This window comes from Gorilla gorilla, chromosome 20 (genome assembly GCF_029281585.2).
Source record: "Gorilla gorilla gorilla isolate KB3781 chromosome 20, NHGRI_mGorGor1-v2.1_pri, whole genome shotgun sequence".
NCBI lineage: Eukaryota > Metazoa > Chordata > Mammalia > Primates > Hominidae > Gorilla > Gorilla gorilla.
This window is the reverse complement of record NC_073244.2, coordinates 15,559,626-15,582,462: the sequence shown is the minus strand read 5'-3', so window position 1 is coordinate 15,582,462 and position 22,837 is coordinate 15,559,626. Positions and strand designations below refer to the sequence as shown.

General features: G+C 44.8%; 1 protein-coding gene and 1 pseudogene across 3 annotated transcripts; one reads left to right on the top strand and one right to left on the bottom strand.

Annotated features, from left to right (window-relative positions):
* The first annotated feature begins 1,212 nt into the window (after nucleotides 1-1,212).
* Nucleotides 1,213-16,564, top strand: ZNF426 (zinc finger protein 426). Of its 3 annotated transcripts, XM_019016669.2 has the most exons (8): nucleotides 1,213-1,544; nucleotides 1,771-1,860; nucleotides 3,766-3,914; nucleotides 4,845-4,936; nucleotides 6,161-6,287; nucleotides 7,209-7,289; nucleotides 9,067-9,149; nucleotides 10,498-16,564. In XM_019016669.2, the coding sequence occupies exons 3-8, from the start codon at nucleotides 3,890-3,892 to the stop codon at nucleotides 11,752-11,754; spliced, it is 1,665 nt and encodes a 554-aa protein (XP_018872214.1). In that variant the 5' UTR covers nucleotides 1,213-1,544; nucleotides 1,771-1,860; nucleotides 3,766-3,889; the 3' UTR covers nucleotides 11,755-16,564. The 3 variants fall into 3 exon arrangements, with proteins under 3 accessions (XP_018872214.1, XP_055227745.1, XP_018872215.1); XM_055371770.1 differs by lacking the exon at nucleotides 4,845-4,936; XM_019016670.3 differs by lacking the exon at nucleotides 4,845-4,936 and having other exon boundaries at nucleotides 1,235-1,860.
* LOC101147595 (actin, cytoplasmic 1-like) lies at nucleotides 12,171-21,738 on the bottom strand (annotated as a pseudogene).
* Nucleotides 21,739-22,837: the final 1,099 nt, after the last annotated feature.

The following is a 22,837-nucleotide window of genomic DNA, read 5'->3' as shown; positions in this document are numbered from 1 at the left end:
TATCCCTACAGTGATTAGCCACCAAGGAAAGACTGTCTTCCTGAGTCTGTGACTGGAGCCGGAGTTTTGGGTCCACAGATAAAATGTTTCTCCTTTGTCTCTACTGGAGAGGAAAAAGAACTGGAATTGGAAGGACAGAGAGATGGAAGGGTAATGAGAGAGGCTGGAGAAGAGAGTGAAGAGACTGCTTACCCAATTTGAAATTGGTGAGATGTTCCTTGGGCTAGTCTGAGGACCCGAGGTAGTAGGTGGAGCTCCTCACGGAGTGAGGGTGAGGACAGGGGGCCAGTCTCCCAAGGGAGTCCCCCGTCCCAGGTTTCGGAATCAAATGTTACACACATCCATGTGAAGAGACCACCAACAGGCTTTGTGTTAGCATCAAGGCTGTTTATTCACTTGGGTGCAAGTGGGCTGAGCCCGAGAAAGGGGTCAGCAAAGGGAGATAGGGGTGGGGCAGTTTTATAGGATTTGGGTAGGTAGTGGAAAGTTAAAGGTGGTTATCTTTTGCTGGCAGGGCCGGGGGTCACAAGGTGCTCGGTGGGGAACTCCTGAGACTCGTCCAGAAGAAGAATGTCACAAGGTCAAGAGATCAGTTGGGGTGGGGCAGGAACAAATCACAATGGTGGAATGTCATCAATTAAGGTAGGAACTGGCTGTTTCACTTCTTTTGTGGTTCTTCAGTTGCTCCAGGCCATCTGGATGTATACGTGCAGGTGACAGAGTTTATGATGGCTTAACTTGGGCTCAGAGGCCTGACAAGTAGTTCAAGACCAGCCTGGCCAGCATGGCAAAACCCTGCCTCTACTAAAAATACAAAAATTAGCAGGGTGTGGTGGCATGCACCTGTAATTCCAGCTACTTGGGAGGATGAGGCAGGAGAATCGCTTGAACCTGGGAGGTGGAGGTTGCAGTGAGCTGATATGGCTCCACTGAACTCCAGCCTTGGTGACAGAGTGAGATTTTGTCTCAAAAAAAGAGAAAAGACGTTTTAAAGCAAGGCAGAAAACCTACAAATTATTTTTAAAAACAATTCTTTTAGCTGCATAGAAAATGTTTTTTACATCAAATGTTAAAACAGTAACAGGGCAAAAGACGTAGTTACCTATTTTCTAGATTCATAACACATTGGCTTCTTCCCCTATGGCCGCCCTGCTTCTGCCTCGCCCACAGGCCTGGCTATAACTTCAACCTTTTCCTCTGGGCCTGGACCCACATTCCTCCCCACCCCCGAGAGTGGGCCCCGCCCCCTGCCCGTAGCCTTCCCACAGGCTTGGCTCTAACCTCGACCTTGCCTTCTGGACCCATTTCTGCCTGCAGCCCCCGCGCTGAGCCCACCCCAAGGTCCTCCGCAGCCAAGCAGATGGAAACCAGAATTTTTCTGCCTCAAGCAGGTCTTACAAGGCAGAAACCCTAGTCCAGAAACCCCGCCTGGCCCGAGGCGGAGAGCGTAAATGACGTCAGCGGTGCGCCGTTCCTTTTGTGACGCTGGCTGTGAGCGCCTGAGAGTCTTTTTGCCTTTCAGAGTTAAGGCCTCACTGGCCTGGGTGAGTTCTGAGGAGATGAACTGGTTTTGGGGTGAAGGACGGGTTTGGCCCGGACGTTAGAGAGGCCTGGCCCGCTCCGCTCGTGTCTGCTGGGCCCGCTAGCGTCCGCTCGGACCGTCGCTCCTCGGGAGGAGTCGGGTTTATAGTTACGGTGTCCGCAGGGTGTTTTCATCTGTGCGCCCCTCTCCAAAGGCCTCCAAAGCAGCGTTTGTGAATTTTTTTCCAGCAGGAAAATAATTGCTGCCTTTTGCATCCGCGTTGGCTCCGTCCCCAGGATCTTCCCGGTTCAGGGACCTGGCGATTTCTGAGTGTTCCGGTGAGCACTGGGTGAAAGTTGGTTCTAGGGGGCCTTTTCTGTCTTCTCTTATGCAAACGAATGTTTCATCTGTAAGTTTGGTTTCGTCTTATTGTGTTGTGTTTTATTTTTGACCATTACTTTCTTGGCGAAAGATAAAGATGCTTTTTAGGTTTATAGGGTGTGCATATTTGTGTATGTGAATGTAAACGTTTGTAGACCACAAGTCTTTCTGCTAAAGAATACTAAGAATAATAACTGGTTCTCTTCGAATGGAGTTCCTAGGCCTGTACATCCCAAGAGAGCTTCTTAATCAGACCTCCAGAGGGAAAGGATGAAGGCTTTATTATTCTAGTATCACAATAATCAAATTTACAATGAACAGGATGGTTGGATTAAGGAGTTTGAAACCAGCCTGGCTAAGACGGTGAAACCCCGTCTCTACTAAAAATACAAAAAAAATTAGCCGGGCGTGGTGGTGGGGTCTTGTAATCCCAGCTACTTGGGAGACTAAGGCAGGAGAATCACTTGAACCCAGGAGGCGGAGGTTGCAGTGAGCTGAGATCGTGCCACTGCACTCCAGCCTGGGAGACAGAGTGAGCCTCCGTCTCAAAAAAAAAAAAAAAAAGAGAAACGAAGGATGTGTGCATTTTAAGCTACATTGATTGTATATCAATGAAAAAAAAAAAAGCTGGCTGGGTACAGTGGCTCACACCTGTGATGCCAGCACTTTGAGAGGCTGAGGCAGGAAGATCTCTTGAGCCCAGGAGTTTAAGACCAGCCTGGGCAACATAGCAAGACTCCATTTCTCCAAAAAAAAAAAAAAAAAGAGTCAAATATTCTATACAGATGCCACCAAACTGAATATTTGTGGGCCTAGTCAGCCCTAGGACCCCCAGTTTGAGACCCCTGGGAGTAGGTGTGATCTATACCAGGAGTCCAGAACTGTGGTTTTTGTGACTTTAGGGTTTTAGTCTTATTGGTAGAAGGAGGCCTATAGAGTTTTTGTGAGTTTTGTTCATGGATAATGAACTGCGGAACTTTCACTGTTTATCATCATTTGACTCCCATTCTGTAGGTGATTGTTTGAGCCACTGTTTCATGTTTGATTTATTAATGATTGTCATTAATTCTTTTTTTTTTTTCTTTTGAGACAGAGTCTTGCTCTGTCACCTAGGCTGGAGTGCAGTGGCGTGATCTCAGCTCCCTGCAACTTCCATTTCCCAGGATCAAGCGATTCTCCTGCCTCAGCCTCCTGAGTAGCTGGGATTACAGCCGCACACCACGCCCGGCTAATTTTTGTATTTTTAGTAGAGATGGAGTTTCACCGTGTTGGTTAGGCCGGTCTTGAACTCCTGACCTCATGATCTGCTGGCCTCAGGCTCCCAAAGTGCTGGGATTACAGGCGTGAGCCACCCTGCCCAGCCAAATAAAACCAAACGTTGGTGGAAAAAAATTAACCAGATAAATACTATGAAAAGGTAGTTCTCTTTGAAGACCCATAAAACAGACCAGTGTTAGGCACAGAGTGGTTTGGCCTTGCCTCTCTGACAGTGTGAGCTGGGGATGCAGATTTGATTTGAGTGTTTCTAATCAAGGCCCAGTTGAGGCTACCCAATACTTAAAAGTGTATTGTGAGATGATTTTTTCTATGTGTGTGTGCAAAACTTGTACTTGCATTCAGGTTCTGGTTTACCACTTCATTTTTTTTGTTTGTTTGTTTACTTATTTTTATTTTTGTTTCTTTAGAGATAGGGTCTTGCTATGTTGCCCAGGCTGGTCTCAAACTTCTGGGCTGAAGCAGTCCTCCCACCCTGGCCTCCCAAAATGCTGGGATTACAGGCATGAGCTACTGCCCCAGCCGGTGTATATGTTTGATGGCTGATGATTAAGTACTGCTTGTTGATTATTGATTAATACCAACAGGAATCCCAATAACCCTGTTTAAAGAGGAATGGAGAGTGCCACTGTCCATTTAGATTAATGAGGTGTCCTGAAGTGATGGTGACATCAATGAAAGGAGGGTTCTGACACGTTCTCACCTCGCAGGATGGCAGCTGTTGATTTGTCCCATGGTAAGCCCTGTTGCTCTTTTTCGGATATCCTGCTCTAGGTTCCCTCTACACAATATAGGGTCTAGTGGTTTGGGCAGCTGGTCATGTTGCTGATTCATTTGGGAGGTGCTGAGGGGTGCCAGAACACGCTGTTTCGTGAGTCAGCCCCTGCCTGTGAATTTTGGAAAGAGATACTGCATAATCTCCTTCATGAATTCTAATCAGCATGATAGAGTCACATGCTCTGGGTATATGTTTCCTTACGTGTGAAATGAGACTATTGTACTTTTCCTGATGGGCAGCACAGCTCATCATCACGTTTAGGACTGCTCTGGCATTGTATGGTAGTAGGTTGTATGTTTGCGTTTTTCTTTCTTTTCTTTTTTTTTTTTTCTCTGATACAAAGTCTCGCTCTTTTGTCCAGGCTGGAGTGCAGTGGTGCATTCATAGCTCACTGCAGCCTCAAACTTTTGGGCTCAAGCAATCCTCCCACCTCTGCCTCCCAAGTACCTGGGACTGCAGACACATGCCACCATGCCTGGCTGATTAAAAAAATTTTTTTGTAGAGATGGGGAGTTTATGTTCACTATGTTGTCCAGGGTAGTCTCGAACTCCTAGGCTTAAGCAATCTTCTTTCCTCAGCTTCCCCAAGGAGATGGGACTACAGGTGTGTGTTACCACACCAGGCTCATTTTAAAATTTTTTTGTAGAGATGGGGTCTCACCATGTTGCCCAGGCTAATCTCAAACTTCTCGCCTAAAGTAATCCTCCCACCTCAACCTCCCAGAGCACTAGGATTACAGATGTGAGCCACTGCAACTGGCCTTATGTGTGTTTTCCTGATTTTGCAGGAATATATGGGAATTTCATACTAGGAGGTAATGACCTCTAGGTAGGTGGATGTGGGGATTATGGTCAGCTCGGGGTTCTCTTGCCTTCATTTTCTTACAGGACATTATCTTTCTGGGGACCCAGTTTGCCTTCATGAAGAAAAGACACCAGCAGGAAGAATAGTGGCTGACTGCCTAACAAATTGTTATCAGGTAAAAAGCAGCTGTATTCTTATACATAGTGACATACTTGCATCCACCAGGTAGACACATTTCCCTCTAGGCAGAGTTGTCTCCAGACTTCTTTTTTTTTTTTTTTGAGACAGAGTCTCGCTGTGTTGCCCAGGCTGGAGTGCAGTGCTATGCTCTCTGCTCACTGCAAGGTCCGGTCTCCAGGCTTCTTAAAGCAAATAAAGTGTCACTCAAGGACTGAATCCCCATTTGAATTTCCCCAAGGGTTGGGGCCACCCATATAGGGAGGTGTTAACTTGGAAATCATCCCAGGCCGGGCATGGTGGCTTACACCCATAATCCCAGCACTTTAGGAGGCTGAGGCAGGCAGATTGCTTGAGTACACGAGTTCAAGATCAGCCTGAGCAACATAGTGAGACCCCGTCTCTACAAAACATTTAAAAATTAGCTGGGCAAAGTGGTACATGACTGGACTCCCAGCTACTTTGGAGGCTGAAGTGGGAGGATCACTTCAGCCCTGGAGGTTGAGACTGCAGTGAGCTGTGATTGCACCACTGCACTCTAGCCTGGGCAACTGAGCAAGACTCCATCTCAAAAAAATAAAAAAAAAAGTGTCCTTTCTTTGTTTATCAGCATTGATCAGATGTCTGGAATGTGCTGAGCAATGTGCTCAAATAGATGGAAATAAGATGAGATCTTGGCCGGGCACAGTGGCTCATGCCTGTAATCCCAGCACTTTGGGAGGCTGAAGGGGGTGGATCATGAGGTCAGGAGTTCGAGACCAGCCTAGCCAGTATGCTGAAACCCTATCTCTACTAAAAATATGAAAAATTAGCCAGGCATGGTGGCATGTGCCTGTAATTTCAGCTACTCGGGAGGCTGAAGCAGGAGAGTTGCTTGAACCTGGGAGGTGGAGGTTGCAGTGAGCCAAGATTGCACCAGTGCACTCCAGCCTGGGCAACAGAGTAAGAGTCCATTTCAAAAAAAAAAAAAAAAAAGAGATCTCCTAGTCTGGTTGTGCTGAGATAAATTCATATTCAAGAAGTGCCATTAATGCACTATGAGTGGAGGAGATGACAGTGAGTATGTTTAGGGCGCGAGGAGTTTCTAGGACGCTTAAAACCTGGGGCTGGTCACTGCAGCCCTTGGAATCCTGCATAGGCATTGGGTCCCCCTTCCGCATTCTCCAGTGAACGCTGATGGGCTTGTTACTTGGCTCCAACCAGCATGTGTGTGATGCTTTAGGATTCAGTGACCTTTGACGATGTGGCTGTGGACTTCACCCAGGAGGAGTGGACTTTACTGGACTCAACTCAGAGAAGCCTCTACAGTGACGTGATGCTGGAGAACTACAAGAACCTGGCCACAGTAGGTAAGACTGGCCTCATCCCTTGCAGCCTTCTATGGAACTGATATGTTTTGTACTTACTGTTTTGCAGCATTGGCAATGTCAACTCTGAATGCAAAGAGAAATGACAGAGACATAGTCCCTGTCCTAAATAGATTTTAATCTACTGTGACCATTCTGAAAATGTGGTCCAAGATTAATAGCAACACCATCTGCCTGTTAGAAATGTACATTTTCCTTCTCCACCCAGAAACCTGGAGTTGGAGCCCAATAATCTGTGTTTGAACAAGTTCTCTGGATGACTCTGATGCACAATAATGTTTTAAAAAACACTGGGGTAGTTGTTTCCCCAGAAGAATGAAGATCTCTGTTATACTTCCTTATTTCTTATTTGTTGTTGTTCTTGTTTTGAGACAGTTTCACTCTGTCATGCAGGCTGGAGTGCATTGGCATGATCTCAGCTCACTGCAATCTCTGCCTCCTGGGTTCAAGCGATTCTTGGGCCTCAGCCTCCCGAATAGCTGGGATTACTGGCATGTGCCACCACACCCGGCTATTTTTTTTTTTTTTTTTTTTTGGTATTTTTAGAAGAGATGGGGTTTCACCATGTTGGCCAGGCTGGTCTCAAACTCCTGACCTCAAGTGATCCACCTGCCTCAGCCTCCCAAAGTGCTGGGATTACAGGCATGAGCCACCACACCCGGCCATTATTTTGTGTTTGAATAAAAGTCTTAGTGCTTTTTAAATGTGTACATAAGCCTGAATTTCGGTTTAGGGGACAGAAGTAACCAGACTGCTTGGGGCACAGTCAGAGTTGTTATTTGCATTTTTTAGCCCTTTTGAAATAGCTTCACCACTTTCATTAGATCTGTAGTTCCTGAATCACAGAAAGGTTTGTAATCTTTTTTATGAGCCTCTTCCATTAATGTATTTCTCTGTGCTCAGGAGGTCAGATCATCAAACCCAGTCTAATCTCTTGGTTGGAACAAGAAGAGTCAAGGACAGTTCAGGGAGGAGTTCTCCGAGGTGAGTGTTCATGAAGAACAACTCTGGTTGATGAGAAGTTCAGTATGTTTGAAAGCATAATTAGGAAACTTTTTAACATGTACTTTCTCCCTGCACTGTAAACCCCAAGGTTTAGAGAAAGTTAGGAAATATTTAACTTCCCACATGCTTTTATTTACAGAACAGTCCCCTCTTGTCTGTGATTTCACTTTTCACGGTTTCAGTTATCTGCATTCAACCATGGTCCAAAAATATTAAATGGGAAACTCGGCCAGGCATGGTGGCCCACGCCTGTAATCCCCACACATTGGGAGGCCTAGGCGGGTGAATCATTGAGCCCAGGAGTTCAAGACCGGCCTGGGCAACATACCGAGAACCTTGTTTCTACAAAAAATACAAAAATTAGCCCAGGGTGGTGGGACGCACCTGCTGTCCCAGTAACTCAGGAGACTGAGCTGTGAGGATGGATTGAGACTAGGAGGTCAAGGCTGTGGTGAGATGTGATTGCACCACTGTACTTCAGCCTGGGTGATAGAGTGAGACCCTGGCCACTGACCCCCACCCCACAAAGAAAAAAAAAAGAAAAAAAGAAAAATTTCCAGAAATAAACAAAACAATTCATAAGTTTTAAATTTCTTACCATTCTCAGTAGTATGATGAACTCTTAACGTCATCCTGCCTGGGGTGTGAATCATCCTTTTGTCCAATATATCCACACTGTGTACACCACCTGTAAGTCACATAGCGGTCATCTCAGTTACCAGATCGAAGAATCACAGTATGTACAGGGTTCAGAACTAGCCATGATTCAGGCATCCACCTGGGGTCTTAGAACATTTCTTTAAGTTAATTGTGGTTTTTGTTTGTTTGTTTTGTTTTTTGAGATGGAGTCTTGCTCTGTCGCCCAGGCCGGAGTGCAATGGTGCAATCTCAGCTCACTGCAAGCTCCACCTCCCGGGTTTATGCCATTCTCCTGCCTCAGCCTCCCAAGTAGCTGGGACTACAGGTGCCTGCCACCATGCCTGGCTAATTTTTTTGTATCTTTAGTAGAGACGGGGTTTCACCGTGTTAGCCAGGATAATCTCAATATCCTGACCTCGTGATCTGCCTGCCTCGGCCTCCCAAAGTGCTGGGATTAAAGGCATGAGCCACCGTGCCCGGCCAAGTTAATTGTTTAGATATACGCTCTTTTTTCAGAAATTTCCTACTTTCATTCCCTGATTCTCTCTATTCACTATCAGTTTTAATTTTCATAGCATCAATTTGTAATAAATGATCGAAAAGTTTTACCCCATGTCCTTGTCTTGGCCAATTTTTGCCCCTTTGGATCATTTACATCAAAACCAAATTTTTGATATAGCCCAAATCCCCAAATGTCTTTCTGCTTTTTCTTGCCATGTTTAATTTGAAACAAATAGAAATAAGCCATATTGTTTTGAACTCTTTCCATTTCTTTCTCCAAATCCTTTCATTTGTTCTTGTTGTGGTTCACTCTGTTTGTTGCCAAGGCTGGAGTGCAGTGGTGTGATCTGAGCTCCTTACAACCTCTGCCTCCTGGATTCAAGAGATTCTCCAGCCTGAGCCCCATGAGTAGCTGGGATTACAGGTGCTCACCACCACACCCAGCTAACTTTTGAATTTTTAGTAGAGGTGGGGTTTTGCCATGTTGGCCAGGCTGGTCTCAAACTCCTGACCTCAAGTGATCCACCCGCCTTAGCCTCCCAAAGTGCTGGGATTACAGGCATGAGCCACTGTGCCTAGCTTGAGTCCTTTTATTTGTTTGTCTGTTTTATTTCAGGATGGGAAATGCGACTTGAAACCCAGTGGTCTACACTTCAGCAGGACCTTTTGAGGGGTCAGACATCCATCGGGATACAATTGGTAAGATTTGCATAGGATATTTTTTATTTTCCACCCTCAGAGAAAATCAGGAATTCTGTTATGGGAAGTCAGCAAAAATAAGAGATATTTGAGAGAAGTTGCATACACACGAGAGGGAGCAAAGAATTTGGGGATGCTCCAATTGTGAAACTTGTTTCTTCAGAGCTTTCGCACATTCCCACAAGTGTAACTAGACATTGAGTTTTGTTTTGATGTTTTTTTGAAACGAGATATTGCTCTGTCACCCAGGCTGGAGTGCAGTGGTGCAATCATGGCTCAGTATAGTCTTGACCTCCTGGGCTCAGGTGATCGTCCCACCTCAGCCTCCCTTGGTAGCTGGGACTACAGGCATGCACCACCACACCCAGCTAATTCTTTAAAATTTTTGTGGAGACAGGGTCTTGCTGTGTTGCCCAGGCTAGTCTCAAACTCCTGTGCTCAAGTGATCCTCTGCCTCAGTTTACAGAAGCGCTGGGATTACAGGCATGAGCCACCACATCTGGCTTAGACTATGAATTTTTTTTGTTGTTGTTGTTGAGACAAGGTCTTGCTGTGTCACCCAGGCTGGATTGCAGTGGCACAAACATGGCTCACTGAAGCCTTGACCCCTTGGCTCAAATGATCTTCCCACCTCAGCCTCCTATGTGGTTGGGACTACAGGAACACACCACCATGCCCAGCTAATTTTTTGATATTTTTTGTAGAGATGGAGTTTTGCCATGTTGCCCAGGCTGGTCTCTAATTCCTGGGTTCAAATGATTCACCCACCTTTGCCTCCCAAAATGCTGGGATTACAAATGTGAGCTACTGCACCCATCTAGACATTGAATTCTACAGAAATCTGTTATTATTATTATTATTTTGAGACGGAGTCTCGCTTTGTTGCCCAGGCTAGAGTGCAGTGGTGCGATCTTGGGTCACTGCAACCTCCGCCTCCCAGGTTCAAGCAATTCTTGTGTCTCAGCCTCCCAAGTAGCTGGGATTACAGGCATGTGGCACCAAGCCCAGCTAATTTTTGTATTTTTAGTAGAGACAGGGTTTCACCATGTTGGCCATGCTGGTCTTGAACTCCTGACCTCAGGTGATCTGCCCCCCCATCGGACTCCCAAAGTGCTGGGATTACAGGCATGAGACACCATGCCTAGCCAAGATTAAAGTAGATGGCACAACATTCTAGAATAAGAGTTAAGTCATACCACTTAAAGTAAATCTACAGGGAAGGACCTGAATGCATGTAATAAAAATGGCATCAATTATAATCACCATTATAATGTTTCTAGCTTCAGATGGGTATGTTCTGTTAATATGTTTGAGAAAAATCCTTAAATCATCATCATCCCTTCAACAGGAAGGAAAACACAATGGAGAGGAACTCTGTGACTGTGAGCAATGTGGAGAAGTCTTCAGTGAACACTCATGCCTTAAGACGCACATGAGAACTCAAAGTACAGGGAACACTCATGACTGTAATCAGTATGGAAAAGATTTCCTTACCCTGCGTGAGAAAACCTCTACTGGTGAGAAACTTTCTGAGTTTAATCAGAGTGAAAAAATCTTCAGCCTGACACCAAATATTGTATACCAGAGAACTAGCACACAAGAAAAGTCATTTGAATGTAGTCACTGTGGAAAATCCTTCATTAATGAGTCATACCTTCAGGCACATATGAGAACTCACAATGGAGAAAAACTCTACGAATGGAGGAATTATGGGCCAGGTTTTATTGACTCTACAAGCCTTTCTGTGCTTATAGAAACCCTCAATGCAAAAAAGCCCTACAAATGTAAGGAATGTGGAAAAGGCTATAGATACCCAGCCTACCTCAGTATTCACATGCGAACCCACACTGGGGAGAAACCATATGAATGTAAGGAATGTGGGAAAGCCTTCAATTATTCCAACTCATTTCAGATACATGGAAGAACTCACACTGGAGAGAAACCCTATGTATGTAAGGAATGTGGGAAAGCCTTCACTCAGTACTCAGGCCTTAGTATGCATGTGCGATCTCACAGTGGAGACAAGCCCTATGAATGTAAGGAATGTGGGAAATCCTTCCTTACATCCTCACGCCTTATTCAACATATAAGAACTCACACTGGAGAGAAGCCTTTTGTATGTGTTGAATGTGGGAAAGCCTTTGCAGTTTCCTCAAATCTTAGTGGACATTTGAGAACTCACACTGAAGAGAAGGCCTGTGAGTGTAAGATATGTGGGAAAGTATTTGGGTATCCCTCATGTCTTAATAATCACATGCGAACGCACAGTGCCCAGAAACCATACACCTGTAAGGAATGTGGGAAGGCTTTTAACTATTCCACCCACCTTAAAATTCACATGCGAATCCACACTGGAGAAAAACCCTATGAGTGTAAACAATGTGGAAAGGCCTTCAGTCATTCCAGTTCATTTCAAATACATGAAAGGACTCACACTGGAGAGAAACCCTATGAATGTAAGGAGTGTGGGAAAGCCTTCACGTGTTCCAGTTCCTTTAGAATTCATGAAAAAACTCACACAGAAGAGAAACCCTATAAATGTCAGCAGTGCGGGAAAGCTTACAGTCATCCTCGTTCACTTCGAAGACATGAACAAATTCACTAGTGAGAAACTGTCCATGTAATAAATGTGGGAAAGCTCTCATTTGTTCCAGTTCACTTCAAAGACATGAATGAACTCACTCTGGAGAGAAGAAGCTGCATGAAAATTACTTAATTCCTGTAATCCCAGCATTTTGAGAGGCTGAGGTGGGTGGATCACTTGAGGTCAGGAGTTTGAGACCACCCTGGCCAACATGGTGAAACCTTGTCTCTACTAAAAATACAAAAAATTTAGCCAGGTGTGGTGGTGGGCACCTGTAATCCCAGCTACTTGGGAGGCTGAGGCAAGTGAATCACTTGAACCCAGGAAGCAGAGGTTGCAGTGAGCAGAGATGATGCCACTGCACTCCAGCCTGGGCGATGGAGTGAGACTCCATCCCAAAAAAAAAAAAAGAAAATTATTTGATTAAATTGAGTCTGTTAGAGTACATCCCTAATCCGATATGATTGGTGTCCCTATAAGAAGAGAAAGACACAACTGGAACAACAAATAGAAGATGATGTGAAGTCATCAGATGATGGCCATCTGCAAGCCAAAGACAGAGCACTGGGACAGATCCTTCTATCGAAGCCACCAACCCTGCTGGCACCTTCATCTTGGGCTTCCAGAACTTTGAACAAATAAACTTCTCTTGTTTGAGCCAACCAGTCTGTGGTATTTTGTTGTGGTGGCTCTAGCAAGTGAATACAGTAAGCAATAAGCAAAAACGTTTATAGATTGTCCAAAAGCCTTAATATTCACATGCAAAGCCACACTGGAGAGAAACTATATGAATGTAAGACGTGGGAAAGCCTTCATTGAGTCTTCAGTCCTTTCTACATACAGGAGAAATTACGTAGGAGAGAAATTGTATGAATGTAAGGAGCATGAAAAAGTCTGTGAATGTTCACTATATTTTAATATTCACATGCAAGTTGTGTGGTCATAGACCATGTGAAAATAGAGGAGAAAAAAGGAAAGAAAGTTTCTTTTACTGTGAATGCAAGGAATGTGACCCCATACACCATATTGGAACTTGGAGTGGACTGAAATCCCATTAGGATTGTGGAAAAGCTTACATTAGTGTTTTCTACCTTCTAGAAGGTGTAAGAAGTCGAACTGGAGAGAAGCCTTCTACCTGTAATGCATGTAGGAAGCCTTACATTAATTCCACAGAATTTTTTTTACACATGTAAAATTACCTCAGAACCCTGGGAAGGTAAGGAATATGGTATAACCTTTACATATTTCACATGCCATAATAAGTACATGAATTCTGATAATACTGTACTGTTTCTTGAGTAGTGTTAGTACCTTATACTATCAAAATAATCCTAAATCCTCCCTCTCAGACCTTCCATCATTACTATATTTCACTTTTATGCCTATACACACACACAAATTAGCATATGTAATCTAATACATTGTAGCTATTTTTCAGAAGTTATCAGATCAAAAGAATTAGAAAAATAAACATTTTTATTTTACCTTCACTTCTTCCTTCTATGGTCAAAGTTGGATGTAATTCTTATACTTGATCCTCAATACTTAAAGCATTTCCCCTCCTCTGGCTTCTATGAAAATTTTTTGTTATCTTTGATATTCTGTTATTTTTGAGTGATATGCCTAGGTATAGGTTTTTGGTGCTCGTCCTGCTTGGTGTTTGCTTAGCCTCCTGGATTTGCGTTTTGGTGTCTGAGTTAATTTTGAGAAATTCTGTCATTGTTTCAAATATTTCTTTCCCTTTTTTTTCTTTCCATCTGGTATTTCCTTTATATGTAGGATACATCTTTTGTAGTTATCCCACAGTTCTTATATCTTGTTTTTTTATTCTTCTCTTTGCTTTTCAGGTGTGGATGTTTCTGCTGATATATTCTCAAGCTCTTTAGTTGGCTGTTTCTTGGCCAATAATAAGCCTACCAAAGACATTCTTCATTTCTGTTACACTGTCTTCAATCTCTAGCATTTCTTTGTGGTTCTTAGAATTTCCATCTCTGTGTTTACACTGCCTGTCTGTTCTTGGATGCTGTCTGCTTTATCCAGTAGAACCCATGGCATATCAATCATAATTGTTTTAAATTCCCAGTCTGATAATTTCAGCAATCCTGCTATATCTGGTTCTGGTTCTTACTCTTTCTCTTTAAACTAACTTTTGACTTTTAGTATGCTTGTAATTTTTCCTTAGCTGGACATGGCATACTGGATAAGAGGAAATGCTGTAAGCAGGCCTCTAGTAATGGTGGTAAGCTGTGGGGAGAGGGGCAGCATTCTATTGTCCAGGGATTAGACGTCAGTCTTCCAGTGAGTCTGTGCTTCTGCACTGTGAACTTCAGTTTTTCCCACCCTTTAGTTGGGTCAGGATGTATAGAGTTGGCTGGAGTTGGATATTTCCCTTCCTCCAGGTCACTGAAGCTCTGACTAAAACTCCAGGTGTGGTGGCTTATGCCTGTAATCCCAGCACTTTGGGAGGCCAAGGCAGGGGGATCACCTGAGGTTGGGAGTTCATGACCAGCTTGAATTGCTTGAATCCAGGAGGTGGAGGTCACAGTGAGCCGAGATTGTGATACTGCACTCCAGCCTGGGAAACAGTAAGACACTGTCTCAAAATAAAATAAAAGGCTAGGCGCAGTGGCTCACCCCTGTAATCCCAGCACTTTGGGAGGCAGAGGTGGGTGGATCACGAGGTCAGGAGATCGAGACCATCCTGGCCAACATGGTGAAACCCCATCTCTACTAAAAATACAAAAAAATTAGCTGGGTGTGGTGGTGGGCACCTGTAGTCCCAGCTACTTGGGAAGCTGAGGCAGGAGAATGGTGTGAACCCAGGAGGTGGAGCTTGCAGTGAGCCGAGATCACGCCACTGCACTCCAGCCTGGGTGACAGAGTGAGACTCTGTCTCAAAACAACAACAACAACAACAAAAACCCATCATCAATGCTCAGCCTTTCTTAAACATGAACTCATGGTGGACAGAGCCCTATGAATGTAAGGAATATAGAGAAGCCATCACTAGTTACTCAAACCTTATTGAATGTGTGAAAATTTACTCTGGAGAGATGCCCTTTCAGCATAAGAAATGTTGAAAAGGATTTATATAATCCTTCCTTTTTAATATCCACATGCAAACTCACTGAAGAAAAACCCTGAAAATGTAAAGCAATGTTGAAAAACCTAGTTATTTAAATTCATTTCAAGTATATGAACTCACATTGTAAAGAAACCCTGTGAATATAAGTAGTGTGATAAATTCTTGAATTTTTTTTTTTTTTTTTTGAGGCAGAGTTTTGCTCTTGTTGCCCAGGCTGGAGTGCAATGGCTCAATCTTGGCTCACTACAACCTCTATCACCCAGGTTCAAGTGATTCTTCTGCCTCAGCCTCCCAAGTAGCTGGGATTACAGGCATGTACCACCATACCCAGCTAATTTTGTATTTTTAGTGAAGGCAGGGATTCTCCATGTTGGTCAGGCTGGTCTCGAACTCCTGACCTCCAGTGATCTGCCTTGTTTGACCTCCCAAAGTGCTGAGATTACAGGCATGAGCCATCACGCCCAGCCAGTTCTTCAATTCTTACAGTCCCTTTCCATGTCATTAAAGAACTCACACTGGAGAGAAACCTTATCAATGTTAGAATTGTGGTAAAGCTCCCTGTTGTTCCCATTTACATGAAAGATGTGAACAAAGTCACATTGTAGAAAAATGCTGTGAAAGTTGGGAATCTGGAACCACTTCTTTATTATCTCAGGTCATAATGAACTTGTAAGAATTCACAGTGGCAGGAAACCCTATGTAAATGGAAAATATGGGAAAGGCTTCATTTAATCCATAGGACTGATACCACAAAACTACCACTAGGAGAAAACCTATGTTTATACGGAATGTGGGAAAATCTTCACTTATTCCTCAAGCCTTAAGGTATATGTCAGGATTCCCAGTGGAGAGAAGCGATATTGATGTAAGGAATGTGGGAAAGCCCTTGCCTGCCACTTAGTCCTTGATAAACATTTTAGAACACAAACTGGAGAGAAACTATGAATTCAAGGATTGTGGGAAAACCCTTTTATGTTCCACAAGCTTTAATATTCATATACAATGTATGCTGGAGAATAACTTGATGACTATAATAAGTGGAATGGCCTAGATCAGGGATCCCCAAACCCCTGGGCCATGGACTGGTACTGGTCTGTGGCCTGTTAGGATCCAGGGTGCACAGCAGGAGGTGAATGTAGGATGAGCAGACATTACTGCCTGAGCTCAACTTTCTGTCAGATCAGCAGTGGCATTAGATTCTCATAGGAGCATGAACTTTATTGTGAACTGCACATGCAAGGGATCTAGGTTGCACACTCCTTATGAGAATCTAATGCCTGATGACCTGAACTAGAACAGTTTAATCCCCAACTCCAGTCCGTGGGGAAAATGTCTTCCACGAAACTGGTCCCTGGTGCCAAAAAGTTAGGGGACCACTGATCTAGATTATGTCACATGTCCCATCCACCCATTAACATTAAGGCTTTCATCCCTGGGACCTCAAGATAATGGTGGTATTTGGAGATGTGGTTTTTTAAAGAGGTGATTTTAAAATGAGGCAGTTAGAATGGGGCCCTCATTCAATATGACTGGTTTCCTTATAAGAAGTGAAAGAGATACCAGGGTAGCAGGAACAGAATTTTATGTGAAGTGACCGGAAATGGTTACCTTCAAGGCAAAGAGAGATTCCTGGAGGAGATCCTTCTTTTAAGGCTCATTATAGAGGAAATCATCCTTATCTACATTTTGATCCTGGACTTCCAGCCTCAAAAATTATGAGCAAATAAATTTCTGTTGTTTAAGCCATCTGATGTGTGGGGTTCATTTTTTTGGTCAACTCTATCAAAATAATACAGTAAAGAATGTGAGAAAACCTTTAGATATTCCATAGTCCTTAATATTCATGTTCAGAGTTACAATGGAGAGAAACCTTATAAATGTAAGGAATGAAATGTTTTCTGTCTGTGTAGTGTGTGTGTGTGTGTGTTTGAGACACAGTCTCCCTCTGTTGCCCAGGCTTGAGTACAATGGCATGATCTTGGCTCACTGCAACCTCTGCCTCCTGGGTTCAAGCATTTCTCCTCTCTCAGCCTCTGGAGTAGTTAGGATTACAGGCATGTACCACCATGCTCAGCTAATTTTTGTATTTTTAGTAGAGCTGGGGTTTCATCATGTTGGTCAGGGTGTTCTTGAACTTGTGGTCTGAAGTGATCTGCCCACCTCGGCTTCCCAAAGTGCTGGGATTACAGGCATGAGCCACCACACCTGGCCTCTTTTCAATCTTTGGTCTGCTAAACATAAGAAATCATGCAGGAGACAATTTCAGTGAATCTAAGGCATGTGAAAAACCATTTTATTATCCCTTAGAGCATCCGAACTCATCTGGTGAAAGAACTTATAAAACTCACATGAGAAAAAAGAATACAAAGAAGAGGTTTCTTGTAGTATGAAATCAAAGAATGTGATCTTGCACAAAATGGAAGAGGTTAGAGTGGATTGAAGCCCCATCATAAGGAATGTGGGCTGGGCACAGTGGCTCACACCTGTAATCCCAGCACTTTGGGAGGCTGAAGCAGGCAGATCACTTGAGCCCAGGAGTTCAAGACCAGCCTGGGCAACATGGTGAAACCTCATCTCTACAAAAGTACAAAAATTAGCTGGTCATGGTAGTGTGCGTCTGTAGTCCCAGCTACTGAGGATGCTGAGGTGGGAAGATCACTTGAGCCCAAGAGGTGGAGGTTGCAGTGAGCCGAGATTGTGCCAGTGCACTCCAGCCTGGGTAACAGAATGAGACCCTGTCTCAAGAAAAAGTTGACTGAAAAATAAGAGAAACAAAAGGAATGTGGCAGAGCTTTTAAAAACTTCATACCTTATAGAAGGTCTAGAAACTCTGGAGAGAAACCTGCTTGTAAATCAAGTGGAATCACCTTTGTTCATTCGTAAGGCTTTTGTGCATTGTAAATTGCTGTGAAGCCATGGGAAGGGGAAAAGTGGGATACAACCCTTAGATATTTCACATGCCATAATATCTGCCTGATGGAGCCACCAAGCATGTCCCTTCTTTAAAAGGTCAGGTAAGGGGCCTGGCATGGTGGCTCACACCTCTAATCCCAGCACTTTGGGAGGCCGAGGCAGGTGGATCACTGGAGGTCAGGAGCTCGAGCCCAGCCTGGTCAATATGGTGAAACCCCATCTCTACTAAAAATACAAAATTAGCCAGGTGTTATGGTGCATGCCAGTAATCCCAGCTACTTGGGAGGCCAAGGCAGGAATTGAAGACCAGCCTGGCCAACATGGCAAAACCCCATCTCTACTAAAAATAGAAAAATTAGCCAGGCATGATGGTGGGGACCTGTAATCCCAGCTACTCAGGACGCTGAGGCAGGAAAGTTGTTTAAACCCAGGAGGTGGAGGTTGCAGTGAGCCGAGATTGCACCACTGCACTCCAGCCTGGGCGACGAACGAAGCTCCATCTCACAAAAAAAAAAAAAAAAAAAAAAAAAAAAAAAAAAAAAAAAAGGTGAGGTAGGGGCTGGGCCCAGTGGCTCATGCCTGTAATCTCAGCACTTTGGGAGGCCAAGACAGGAGGATCACCTGAACCCAGGAGTTCACAACCAGCCTGGGGCAACATAGCAAGACTCTGCCTCTTAAAAAAAAAAAAAAAAAGATCAAATAGGGACGTAGTACTAATCTCTTTCTGAAACTGAATGCTTGACATCTCCAAAGAATTCAGTGACCAGCAAGGGAATGTCCCAGTAAGCTTCGCTGGTCACATAGAAATGGAAATGGAAAGAGTGCAGCAGCCTGACATTAGCAGCCTTGTGGCTTTACCTACTGGCAGCTACATCTTTTGGAAAAACTTTATCATAATTTTATCATGCATTTCTCTACCTGAAGCTAAGCTGCTGGCTCAAGGGGACCCTTATTGCCTGGCTGGGCCTCTTCAGTCATGATTGGAATAAGCTGAAAGCTGAATGTGTCCACTGGGTTTCTCCAGGCATCCAGCCTTGGAGTGCAATGGTGGGATCTTGGCTCACTGCAACCTCCACCTCCCAGGTTCAAGCGATTCTCCTGTCTCAGCCTCCTGAGTAGGATTACAGGCATGCGCCACCACGCCCGGCTAATTTTTTTTGTATTTTTAGTAGAGGCGGGGTTTCTCCATGTTGGTCAGGCTGGTCTCGAACTCCCAACCTCAGGTGATCCACCCACCTCAGCCTCCCAAAGTGCTGGGATTACAGGCATGACCCACCCTGCCCAGCTCTGGAAGCCTTTCTGTATCACTCTTGTTGCAAATAAGATAATTCATTTTGGGGATACATTCAAATAAATGACATGAAGATGAAATTGTCTTTCTGTTTGTCCTATTCTCAGATAAGACGTGTGGCCCGTTAGTTTTCTGTGGTGGTTTTATATGATTAAATTTGTTTTTGAAAGAGTTTCTGAATATATTACTTGTTCTGTTATGCACATTTTATAAATTAGCACTTTCTTCATGACTGCAGTTGTAAACACTTTCTCATTTGCATTATATATTCATTTAACAGTGAGCGTGTGTTTAACTGCCAAGATAAGTTTTTTTTGTTTTTGTTTTTTCTTTTTTTTTCCATAAAATCCAGATTCTGCAAAACTTGGGGATTTTTTGGTTTTGCTTTGAGATGGAGTCTCCCTCTGTCACTCAGGCTGGAGTCCAGGGGTGCAACCTCTGCTCACTGCAACCTCTGCCACCTCACCTGGCTGTCGTGAGGGATTATTAATAGATGCTTTTAGATAGTCCTCTCTAGTGTCATTGATAATTGGTCATACCATGGGTCTACATGGAATTTCTTTTCTTTACTTTTTTTTTTTTAAGGTGTGCACTTTCATTCAACTGCTGTCAAGTCAGTGTACAGGTAAGCCCTGGCTGCCTCCATTCCTCCACCCACCCCTAGGGAGACCAACAGCCTTTATACATCTCAAGTTGGGGGACAAAAAAGGGGGGACATGATGGCTGATCATTCAAAATTAAACAAAATAAAAATACAAAGGCAAAGATTTAAAAAATTTTATATAATTTACACGAAAGCAATGCTATCACCACCCCACGTGAACTTGGGAGAGGACTGGGCATTCTCCTTAGAAATGGGGTGGCTTTTGGGAGGGCAAGGGACTTCCTGTAAGAATGCACCTCCCAGCCGGGCGAGGTGGCTCACGCCTGTAATGCCAGCATGGGAGGCTGAGGCGGGTGGATCATGAGGTCAGGAGTTCGAGACCATCCTTGCCAATATGGTTAAACCCCATCTCTACTAAAAATACAAAAATTAGCTGGGTGTGATGGTGCACCTGTAATCCCAGCTACTTGGGAGGCTGAGGCAGAAGAATCACTTGAATCTGGGAGGCGGAGGTTGCACTGTGCCGATTTGCACCACTGCACTCCAGTCTGGGCGACTGAGTGAGACTCTGTCTCAAAAAAACAGAAAAACAAAAAAGAGAATGCACCTCCTGATATTTGGAATGACTATTAAAAAAAAGAACAATGTATAATCAAAGTCCTCAGCCACATTGTAGGACGTTTGGGATTCCTCGCTCCAACTAACTGCTGTCACCTTCACCATTCCAGGTTTTAAATCTTAAGCCAAAAAAAAAAAAAATCTTATTTTCTGCATAAGTTAGGTTTTTGTCAAGAAAGGTTATAATGTAAGTCACCGTCCGCCTAGAAGTATTTGTGGTAGGGTGGACAATACTGAGGCCGGACTCCTCGTATTCCTGCTTGCTGATCCACATCTGCTGGAAGAGGGACAGCGAGGCCAAGATGGAGCCACTGATCCATACAGAATATTTGTGCTCAGGAGGAGCAATGACGTTGATCTTCTTCATGCTGGGAGCCATGGTGGTGATCTCCTCCTCCATCCTGTCAGCAATACCAGGGTACATGGTGGTGTCACTGGACAGCACTGGGTTGGCATCCAGGTCTTTGCAGATGTCAATGTCACATTTCATGATGGAGTTGAAGGTAGTTTCATGGATGCCACAGGATTCCATGTCCAGGAAGGAAGGCTGGAAAAGTGCCATGGAACAGCGGGGACCGCTCGTTGCCGATGGTGATGACCTGGCTGTCAGGCAGCTGGAATCTCTTCTTCAGGGAGAAGCTGGAGGCCACGTGCAGGGACAGCAGAGCCTGAATGGCTATGTACATGGATGGGGTGTTGAAGGTCTCAGACATGATCTGGGTCATCTTCTCATGATTGGCCTTGGGGTTCAGCGGGGCCTCGGTCAGCAGCACCGGGGTGCTCCTTGGGAGAAACATGCAGCTCATTGTAGAAGGTGTCGTGCCAGGCTGAGCACAGTGGCTCATGCCTGTAATCCCAGCACTTTGGGAGGCCGAGGTGGGTGGATCAATAGGTGAGGAGATCAAGGCCATCCTGGCTAAGACGGTGAGTCCCCATCTCTACTAAAAATACAAACAATTAGCCGGGTGTGGTGGCGGGCGCCTGTAGTCCCAGCTACTCAGGAGGCTGAGGCAGGAGAATGGCATAAGCCCGGGAGGTGGAGCATGCAGTGAGCCGAGATTGCGCCACTGCCCTCCAGCCTGAGTGACAGAGCAAGACTTCGTCTCAAAAAAAAAAAAAAAAAAAAAAAAAAAAGAAGGTGTGGTGCCAGATCTTCTCAATGTCATCCCAGTTGGTGATAATGCTGTGCTCGATGGGGTATTTCAGGGTCAGGTTGCCTCTCTTGCTGTGGGCCTCTTCATCCACGTAGGAGTCCTTCTGACCCATGCCCACCATAACGCCCTGGTGCTTCATGTGCCCCACGATGGAGGGGAAGATGGCCCGGGGGGCATTGTCGCCCACGAAGTTGACCTTGCACATGCCGGAGCCATTGTTAACTACAAGCACCTCAATATCATCATCCATGGTGAGCTGACAGCGGGCGTGTATAGGCGGCGGAGTGGGCGGGGGCAAGGCTTTGTGCTCGCGGGATAGATGCAGTCTCAGCGGTCGCATTTCTTCTTTAAAAAAAAATTAAAAAAAATAGAGATGATGGCGGGCCGGCCACAGTGGCTCACGCCTGTAATCTCAGCACTTTGGGAGGCGGAGGCAGGCAGATCACGAGGTCAGGAGATCGAGACCATCTTGCTAACACACTGAAACCCTGTCTTTACTAAAAAAATACAAAAAAAATTAGCCAGGCGTTGTGGGGTGCCTGTAGTCCCAGCTACTCAGGAGGCTGAGGCAGGAGAATAGTGTGAACCCGGGAGGCGGAGCTAGCAGTGAGCCAATGTCGCTCCACTGCACTCCAGCCTGAGCGACAGAGCGAGCCTCTGTCTCAAAAAAAAAAAAAAAAGAAAAGAAAAATAGAGATGGGGGTCTCACTATGTTGCCCAGGCTGGTCAAGAACCATTGGCCTCAAGAGAGCCTCCTGCCTTGGCCTCCTAAAGTGCTGGGATTACAGGCATAAGCAACTGCACCTGGCCTTTATTTTATTTTATTTTAAGACTGAGGCTCGCTCTGTTGTCCAGGCTGGAGTGCAGTGGCGTGATCTCAGCTCACTGCAGCCTCTGCCTCCTGGGTTCAAGCAATTCTCCTGCCTCAGCCTCCCGAGTAGCTGGGACTACAGGTGCCTACCACCACGCCTCGCTAATTTTTGTATTTTTAGCAGAGATGGTGTTTCACCACGTTGGTCAGGATGGTCTCAATCTCCTGATCTCGTGATCTGCCCACCTTGGCCTCCCAAAGTTCTGGAATTACAGGCGTGAGCCACTGCGCCTGGCCCTTTATTTTTATTTATATATATTTTTTGAGACAGAGTTTTAGTCTTGTTGTCGAGGCTGGAGTGTAATGGCATGATCTCAGCTCACTGCAACCTCTGCCTCCTGGGTTCAAGTGATTCTCCTGCCTCAGCTTCCTGAGTAGCTGGGATTACAGACACGTGCCACCATGCCTGTCTAATTTTTTGTATTTTTAGTAGAGATGGGGTTTCACCATATTGGGGTGACAGGCATGTCTGGAACTCCTGAACTCAGGTGATCCACCTACCTCAGCCTCCCAAAGTGCTGGGATTACAGGCATGAACCATCGCGCTCAGCTTCCTTATTCTTTATTT